Below are 9,800 nucleotides of genomic sequence, written 5' to 3'. Positions count from 1 at the left end.
AAACTCGGGCTGTGAGAGCAGGCAGGGGATGGGGGCTTGTGACAGAGCCCCCCCATCCAGCGTGGGTCAGTGGGGGGTAGTGGGGATCACGCCCCCCCCCTGCACCTGGCCACAACTGGTGAGTGCCGGGCTTTTTTTTTCAAAGATCTGGGAGCTGGGGCTGGACAGGGCAGCCATTAATGGGGCTGGGAGAGTGGACAGGGGATGGGGCCATTTTGGAGATTCAGTGGCAGCCAAATCTCTGAACCAGATTTGGCTGAATTGATTTGGGACAGTGATTCAAATCACCAAATTGAATCACTGTCCCCCAAATCAGCCGAATCTGAATCCAAAGTGAATACTAGCTGCTTTGCATAAGCCTATTGAGAGCACAGCTACTGAAACCAAAAAATAATGGTCCAAAAACAGTTGATGTGTGTTTTGCCTCCTATTGTGTGACAGTATTCATGAAAAGGCTTGGATTATTCATATCACCATTAAGAGTATTGCTGTTAATTTTCGTTGGCTTGAGGCAGGGACAGCAGTAGTTTGTAAGCTTACTTTCAAGGGAATGAGCCCAACCTTCAGCTGGAGCAGCACATGTTCACAGTCAGTAGTCCTGTAAGACAAGGAAGTCACATGGGTCAGTTCCAGTCCTGTCCTACTCTGAAGGAAAAGTATGTGAGCCAAGTCCTGGGATATGTCTGATGTAGCTTCAGACTTGAAAAGTGAGTGAACTGTTAATCTACTCTGAAGCTTTCTGATCCTTGAGCTGCTCTTGCGGAGCAACTTATAGTAGCTTTAAGATGGTTCCCAATTGCAGTAGTCCTTAAAGGGCTAACTGGAGAACTACTGGAGGTGGTCCCATGTCTTCCACTTAACACCCTACCATGTTGAAGACATCATCAGCTATCAAACTGTATGCCCCTTGTTTTGTACTGAAAAAGCAGCGCAAGGGAGGTGGAATGGGGATTAGGATTAGGCTGGTGATACAGGTTTTAAGTGAAATCAATTTAGAACATTGATCAAGAATCTTCTTGTATATCTACAATAATCCTACACAACAGGGCAGTAAAGCTAAGGAACCCCCCCCCCAAGCATGGTTTTTTTTTAATAGAAGGAGTATTGCTGGTCAGAGCAGACAGGCAGAGCTGTGCAAAATGATTACATTACACTTCCCTGCCTGCAAGATGCTGGTCTGTTGCCGATGCTGGCAATTTGTCACTTTGATCAGCATCATATTTACAAAATATAAGACAGTTACACCCACCAGAAGATGCTCACATTGCAGGGTTGCCTGTACTTAGTCAAGTGCTTTGTGTATTTGATGCCATTCACATTGGATTTTCTGTGAACTAGAAGTTTATATTCCTCAGCATAAGGCTGAGCTATCACAAAGGCAGTGCGTAACTTTCCAACTTGCAGTGCTGATTGTTATGCATTTTCAACAACATTTTGCTAATAAGTAAATACACACACACACACATACACACACAAGCATGCATGCATACAACCAGAGTAAGAATAAAACACATTTTTGAAAGCCCAAACACACCTCTGCTTCACCTTTTTATAAAGCCTTCTGCAGCTTCCCCCTTTCCATGCTCTGAGTACAGAAAATGTAAAAATAAAAAGCAGCTCTCTGCAGCTTCTGATGTAGCCATAGAGCAGGCCTGGGTATTAAGGGATGACATTTATGGCTGACATCAGATCTGGGTATTTGCATTGGATTTTCGTGTCAGCATTGGAGGTGGGGCTTAGCAAAGACACCGTTTTGTGCTTGTGATCTAGCTAAGAGGCAGCTCTGTCTGAGAAGATACTCACTTCCCTCTTTTCTGTTATCCTGCTTGGATCTGACTCCTCCCTCCTGCAGCTCTGAACAGCGCAGTCTGAATCAAAGAGCCTCACATTCTCTACTATGTTTCTCCGTGAGCCAGTAGGACTTGAACATGTCTGTCTTCATTTCAATGGAGCTCTCAAGTAAAAGCACATTGTCTGACATCTGTCAAAAGTGAATGGCTTTTTTTTTTTTAACCTCAAGAGCAAAACTTAGCCAACCTCTTCTGTTTGGATGGATTACAAAGCGGCAGACCAACCCCCCCTCCCATATCTCTTTTAAGGAGGATTTGCTTTTTTATGCTTTTTGGTACATACGCTAATGTTTCCTTTGACGGAGCCTGATTTGTGAGCATGAGTTGCTTTGGACCCAGACACATCTGAACGTATCCTGATCAGGTGCCAAAAGGGAGAGTCTTTGAAAACAAAGAAGAAACTTGTGATGAGGAGCTAACAGTTAAGGTACATCTGATGAAAACTTGTGAAGTCAGTGCGGAAACCAAATAAAATCCTCAAGGACAATGTCGGTAGCAACTAATAATTTATCGCTAAATGGGACAAACTTTGTTCCTGAAAATCATGGCATTCTGGATAAATCCAATGGACAAACAACTTTAAATATTTTTCTTTTTTGCTTGACTTTTATAATTACATTCACTGCTCTTATAGGCAGTGTTTATTCACTAATTACCCTGCTGAAAATGCAAAACAAAACCACTGTTTCAGTGATTGTGACTTCCCTGTCTGTGGATGATTTGATAAGTGTTGTGCCAGTGACTCTCTTTATGCTCATGCAGTGGTCCAGCAAGGCACTCCCTACATCTCTGTGCACCACCTCAGCTCTGCTGTATTTATTTCAGGGCATTTCTAGCAATCTGAAAGGCTCTCTTATAGTTTCGTACAACTTCTACACAATCAACAAAGCAGTGAGGATAAGTCCGGGAACCTCCAAACGGCCAGTGAACATGATATGGGCCATTCTCATGATTTGGATCGTCAGTTTGCTGATATGTATTTTGCCTCTTTGTGGTTGGGGCACCTATTCACCCACATCGTGGGGTTGCTTCACTGACTGCACCAGTTCTTATGTCTTGTTTTTATTTATTGTCTATGCACTGTGCTTCTGCCTCCTTACTGTGCTTTCTGTCCCTCTAACTTACCAGCTGTTGTGTTCAGATGAACAACAGCATATTTATGTTGATTACCAGGAAATATCCCGAGGCTATCTCACCCCTGGTACACCCCCCATCTGTAGTACCACTCCATCCCTTTCCCCAGAGGACCCTGTGGATAAAACCTTAAAGCATTTCCGAGATGCCTGTTCAAGCTCTGAGACAGCATTGAGAAAAAGCGCAGCTGAGAGCAGTGGACTTGAGCCCCATTGCACAAACAGTACATGGAGCAGGAGCTTCACTGTGGGGTTTGCTCAGAAACGCTTTTCGCTCATCCTTGCTTTGACAAAAGTCATTCTTTGGCTTCCGATGATGGTAAAATGTCAAACTTTTTACTACTTTCAATCGTTTCTTTAAAATAGAATGCGAGTTTGTATGCTATTCATTAAAACAGAAATGCATGCTACTTATCCAGCAGCTATTAATTATATCCACAAAAGTCATTACAAATTGATTTGTGTTTCAGTAAATCCATGTATCTTGCTTTTTCTAGGATTGAGATAGCCAAATGTTACTCCATTTTTACACCCAGGTTCTTCCACTGAGGCTAATGCAGCTACGTAGAGATAACCAAATGTAGGGGTGAATGAATGATGTCATATTAATAATGAGATGTTTTACTTATTCCTGAAAATATTACATGACTGGAGCCATTTAATTTCTTAATACTCTGCCTTTCAGATACAAATCGTTGTCCAGCACATAGTTGATTTTCAAAGCCTTTCCTTTGAAACATTCAGTTTTCTACTGACTTTGCTAGCTGCCACGGTCACCCCAGTGTTTGTTTTATCAGAACGCTGGATCCACCTGCCCTGTGGTTGCATCATTAACTGCAAGAGGAATGTATATACTGTGTCTTCAGAAGAAAGCAAAAGTAAGTATGGGAAACAGGAAGAGAAGTCATCTCAAGTAGTATGCCATATGGGAACACACTATTGAAAAACTTTGTAGTAGTTTAGGAAGTAACTTGTTGGCACCAATATGCAATTCTCCTTTATACCTTTGACAGAATGCTGTAAATGGTCTTCATAAATATTTATAAGCCTTTCAAAGCCCCATGAGATGAGTGGACAGTTTTATTATTATTATTATTATGATTTATACTCTGGGGAATTGAGCCACAGAAAGCTTAAGTGACTTGCCCAAGATCATACAGGAAATCATTAGCAGAGCGTCTAGTAAAATCTAGGATTCCAACACCCACCTCCCTCACCTTCACTTCTAGACACCGCTCCCTCTCTAAAACACCACGCCTGCTGGAGTCTGACATGACTTAGTAAAATTCATGGTCTATGCTAAACACATTTAAAGCCAGACAAAAACACTTCTCAATTTAGAATAACCTCACACCCCTGAATTACTAGAATCCTGTCAACGAGAGAATACATTAACTGCACATCTGCTGTGCAGCTACTGAGCAGCCTTGGGTGTTGACATGAATTCACAACCAGAGCCATGGGCAAACAGCAAGAGAGTCTGAACACTCATAACATCTCTTGTGTTTGTTTAAGCTAAGGGCTTAGAACACAGTGTCCCACAAATGTTTGTTCACGTAATTAAGGAATTCACCCAGTCCATGTGTCATATTTTGAGCATGTTGGGCTCCCATAAATAACTTGCCTGGACCCTCTAAAATGCTAAAGCCAACCCTGCTGGGCCTCCATAAAGAAGTGGCTTATGGTGTCCATCTCCCCATCGATCCATGCTGCAAAGGCTGCTTAGGGCACTGTTCTGACACTGCTAGCAATTGCCCACCTGAGCTGTCCCAGATGCAAATTCTGTCTTCTCACATCTCTGTTATGGTCTAAGCTTATGCCATCTAAAATCAATTTGTGGTGTTCGATGTTTTCCATGAGGGAGCATGCCTGGGAACTCAGTTATTGCTTGCACATTTCCACTTAGTTACTGGTCATGCTCACTATTTTCCCCCGCATGTCTTAATTTACAGAGGCCATGTAGAGCTAGAAATTCATGGCTTTTCCATCTACCAGAATTTGGATGATAGGCTATGTCATCAGATTTCCCTATATGGGTTATACCACTGAATACCATTTGACCCTACATGCTTACAAAATATACCGAGACCCCCCTCCAGACACTTTCCCTTCCCAAGCCACTTACTTGGCTCTCCTTTTAGCTGCTAGTGCAAATGTGATTATGAGTAACAATTTTTAGAGCAGATTAATATGTAGGAACACAAATTGGAATTGATTTGAGTCAGTTTGTGGTTAGCAAATTACTTTTCATGATGTCTTGCCTATCCCCATAGCTTATGCCACAGTTTAGTCAGATACTATCTGGTACTAAAAAAATAAATCTGCAAGCAGAAATTGTATAAGCTTTTAAAACAAAAAGTCATTGTTCTTTTGATAGACTTCAAGTAAGGTGAGGAAATTTTAGCTATGGTTATGACACATTTCTGGGTGCTCTTAATACCAGAAGCAACTTTATTTTTGTGTAAAGTGCTGTTGTCAGAATCTCCTGATTTTGGGGTATAAATCTCAGTGGTCACAATTACTTATATAGGATCTTTAGTTTCTAATATACACATTAAAAAAGAAGGACAGAACATCAAATTAAGGAGGCCTAAATGGGAAAATAGATTTTCTACTGTTTTTTTCTGAGGGAAGAGATTATTATTAAATGATGTTTAATAAGCACTCAAGTCTTTTTGGGTTCCTACAGATGTGCGGGGAGGCTACTCAAATGCATTGTAATTACAGTGCATTGGAGCAGACTATTAACTGAATTGATTAATGGAGTCTGCTGGAGCATGCTAATTAGCAACCTCCAACAGCCTCTGAGTCTCAGGTACCAGCATCTCCATGCTTCAAAATGGTGCTGGGGACACTTTAAAGCTCATTCAATGAGCTTTAGTTAAAGTGCCCCCACCGCCATTTTGAAGCACAGGGGTGCTGATACACAAGACACTGCAGGCACTTTAATTAGAGCAGCTTTCAGAGATACTCTAATTAAAGTGCTCCACCCACCCCTGGAGCATATGTAAAAATGCCCTTTAACTATAGTGCACTTACATTAATCATGCACACAAGGAAGTGTATATGTTTGATTTCAGAGACAAGTTAAATCAGTATTACAATGAAATTTTAAAAATGTTTAAAAATGTAAGTTGCTTTACATTCAGTAATTATAAAAGGTTACAAGAAAAAATCTACCAGAGGAAATTAAATACATCTGTACCTATTAAGCCTTTGTTAATATATAATAAATGTGCTATATTAACAATAACAATAAGCAAGTAAAAGAGGGAGCAGCAGTCCTTGTCAGATGTATTATTGAAAATAACATTAACAGAGGAAAATATCATGTCTTTTGCATTTCATTTAGGATTCAGTGTTGCAATTATTTTCATATATAATACTGCTTTTCTTTTTTATATTAGATTTTCAGCAGCAGGAGCTACTTGTCTTATTCTTTTGCTAGGCCTGAGTCTGCTGTTGCCTATGACCTGCTTCAAAGGAAACTCAAATCAATGGAAAATCTCCCTTTGAAAATTAGAACCATAAATACTATTGATGGTCCATCCTCATCCCGTTTGATCTGATATTAATTTGTTGACCTGTTGTTGTGGTTCAGTGGTAGACTCCTTGTCTGCTTTGTCAGGTTTGATTCCTGGACATGCACATAACTACAGCCATCGAGGCACCAAACGTCTGGACTCAGTCTGGCCTTTGGATTCTCAATGGTCTAAAGAGGCAATGGTTTAAAGAGGGAGGGAGCAGACTCCACTCCTCCATACTACTAATTGTGTATGTTAAAGGTCTGGGTGATCATACGCCATGATCCAAGATGATTGGCAGTTTACTACTACTAAAAACTGTTGACTTCAGGGGATTTTTTTCCTGATTCTTATTAGAATACTTAAGAAGAAAACAAGGCCCATTATCTTCAGAAAAACATTCTTTGCTTCCTGTCTTTAATTCTCTTTGCATATGATACTTCCTCCAAACCTAGAATGATTTGTATACCAATGTTGGCCTTTTAACCCATTTCCCAAAGAGAGTGGCTGCAGATTTTCATGAAAACAGTTTACTCGAGATAGTGTTGCCCAGAGTCTAGCATAATATTTAGAAAGAAAAACATATGACAGATGGTGAAGCAACAATTATATAATAAACTAAACAGAAACTCTTTGTTTTTAGATATTTATGCTAGAGGCCATTCTCAGTTTTTAACAGAATGATTGAGTTTGTGTTTTCACCCCTAGTTAAACATAATCTTTTAAAAATAAAAACTATACTGAATACAAATAAATGCTTTAGAAATGGTTTCCAGCACTTTTCTCTTAAATGATTTAATGTAGGTTTGATAAGGAGATGTCTTAACTAGCTGTATAGAAGGCCTGCTGTTGATTACTGTATCCTATAGCAGGGGAAAAAACTAAGGGTATTTCTTTGATGAGAAGGAGAAGAGAACTCTTTCTTAATACTTAAACACTGCATTGATGAAACACAGTTAGCCAGGGTATTAATATTAGAGAATATATACTCCAATACTGAAGCCATATAATTGATATATGAAGCCTCTTGTTCAACTACACTATTATTTTCTAATGTAGATTTCTATTTGTTTTGTCTCGACATCGAAATAGAAAAAAATATTCCTTCTCAAAAGCATGTTTTTATAATTTTTAACAAAAGGTTCGTGCTTTATGTATCCAGGCTTCTAAGAATTTCTCAGTATCCACAACTGAAATAAGAAATGGATAAAAGATATAGCAAATAAACTGTAATTTGGCTTTTACTTCTACTATGAATTTTATTAGACTTTGAAACTCCTGTTCAAGTTGAGCACATAGCTTGCTCTTAGAAAGAAGTGATATATCTAGTGGCACAAATGGAAAAATGCTATGATTGTGCTATTTCTCAACAATTCATACTTTTAAGGCTAGAGAAATGCTGTTAATTTTTTCCTGATTTCTATTTACAGATGAAAATAAGTCTATTTTAATACATTTTATAACATTTCTTCTTCCTTCTCCCTTCTGTTTAATATTTTAAGTATGGAAAATTTTCCCTTTCTGTTTAGCAAAAAGGAGAGGTTTTGAATTCAATCTGTCATTCCACCAAGGTTATGGAATCTACAAGATATCCAATGAAAAACACCACCACCCTGATGATGATGATAAATCTATATCATATCACAACTTGATGAACTATGACAGTGAAAATACAAAAGAATCTCAAAAAGAGAGCAGCAAAATTCTTAATTCTACCAATACTGAGTTCAGCACCCTACCCTTGGAGGACAGCTCCTTGCTTAAAGATACCAATAAATTCAAAAAAATGGACACTACAGAGATCAAGCAAGATCTTGGGAAAGACAAGAACATGGACCATCTCCTTTCTGACAAACTAGGGACGTTTAAAAGAGAAGAAGTCAGAAATTTTGAGAAATCCATGTTTTTGGAAGGACAAGAGAGAAGGCTGTCTCATGAGGAAAGTCGTAAACCAGAACTCTCAGACTGGGAATGGTGCAGAAGCAAGTCTGAAAGGACTCCACGCCAGGTAAAGCATGTTTTTAATTTTGTTAAATTTCTTTAATCCCTTTGAAATACATTTTTAATTTTGCTTGAAAAAAATGCCATTGGCCTTATTAATAATGCAATTTTTTACCGTAGAAAATACAGGTTCCAACAGACAGTTGCACCGAACATGTTAATGTATATATTCAGGAACCTTTTTCTACGCTCTTTCTCCTTACTAACTCTACTGTTAGAATTGTTTCCCATGTGCACCACTATTTATAGATTTTAAGTTTGCACATGCATTGTAATAGGATAATTGTAATAAAAGTTAAAGAGGAAATATTTTTAATTTTACTCTAATTAATCGGCATTTCCTGTGTCAATGAATCACATATGCAAAGGCAAATGTTAACTGCATGCTACATTTTTTAATGCTTAAATTTTGGACAGTCTTGGGCATGAAAAATGCACATGAAAACAATAGATGGCTGAAAAGATTCATGCAAAAATGCAGGCACAGTTATAGAGATTCAATAAAGGCCTTATGAAAAATTGCCATATAATTTCAAAATGGTTATCATAAAAAACTGTGGTCTTAGCTAACACACTTTTGATTTATTAGTTTCTCTCTAAAGGAAAATATTTTGAAAACTTCAGTGTGTTAATACAGTTCTGAAATCCATCAGGTGACAGTATTGAAAGATTTTTTTAATGAATTGATCTTTTGCACATGTAATCCCTCTCCTGAGATTTTTCTGTCTGTAAGGATGGATAGCGTGGTCATAGGGGGCTCATATGAAGGCCTTGCTTCATTCCGGTCCAGTAAAATAAGAGAACAAAAATAGCACTCTTTCGTTCCTGACTTGCTACCTATAGTTATTAGGAACAGCACAGAGAAGAGAATACCCACAGTCCAGCCCCTCCCTTTCGTGGTACAAAGGAGTAGGTGGAGTGTTGGCTTCTTTTCTTTGCCATGGCAACCAGAGATGCTGAGCAGGTGGCCTGAGTGGTGAAAAACTATACCTGAAAAAAGTTCTGGCCCTTTTTCCTATCCTGTCCTAGTCAGGTAATAGGGGAAACAGGAAATGAATTGTGATATTGGAACCACTTGTCCTGAATCAGGCAGACTGAAATTGCAGATTATCCTATAACATGAATTTAAGCTGAAAATGTAAATGAAAAGCAACACATCTTTTGGATGATGTACTGTACATTTTATTTATTCATGCCATTCAGTGAAATGCCATTGACTGTGGATTTCAATCTTAGTATCTGTATTTCTGTTGATATTAACTGGGAAGATGATGCTTCTTAATAAGAACATT

The 9,800-nt window shown here is 38.8% G+C and overlaps 1 protein-coding gene across 2 annotated transcripts in view; it reads left to right on the top strand.

Moving 5' to 3' along the window:
- Positions 1-2,069: 2,069 nt before the first annotated feature.
- The window catches only part of GPR149 (G protein-coupled receptor 149), a 43,123-nt gene continuing 35,392 nt past the window's right edge, over positions 2,070-9,800 (top strand). Inside the window, exons 1-3 of one of the 2 annotated variants that reach the window (XM_090051805.1) lie at positions 2,070-3,302; positions 3,669-3,861; positions 8,079-8,515. In XM_090051805.1, coding sequence (XP_089907931.1) covers positions 2,337-3,302; positions 3,669-3,861; positions 8,079-8,515 — 1,596 coding nt within the window. In that variant the 5' untranslated portion in view covers positions 2,070-2,336. Of the gene's footprint in view, positions 3,303-3,668; positions 3,862-8,036; positions 8,516-9,800 lie in introns of both variants that reach the window. The other variant, XM_090051804.1, reaches the window with a different exon arrangement.

This window comes from Crocodylus siamensis, chromosome 6, assembly GCF_052110815.1.
Source record: "Crocodylus siamensis isolate JL-2025a chromosome 6, ASM5211081v1, whole genome shotgun sequence".
NCBI lineage: Eukaryota > Metazoa > Chordata > Crocodylia > Crocodylidae > Crocodylus > Crocodylus siamensis.
This window is presented reverse-complemented; position numbering and strand designations above follow the sequence as displayed.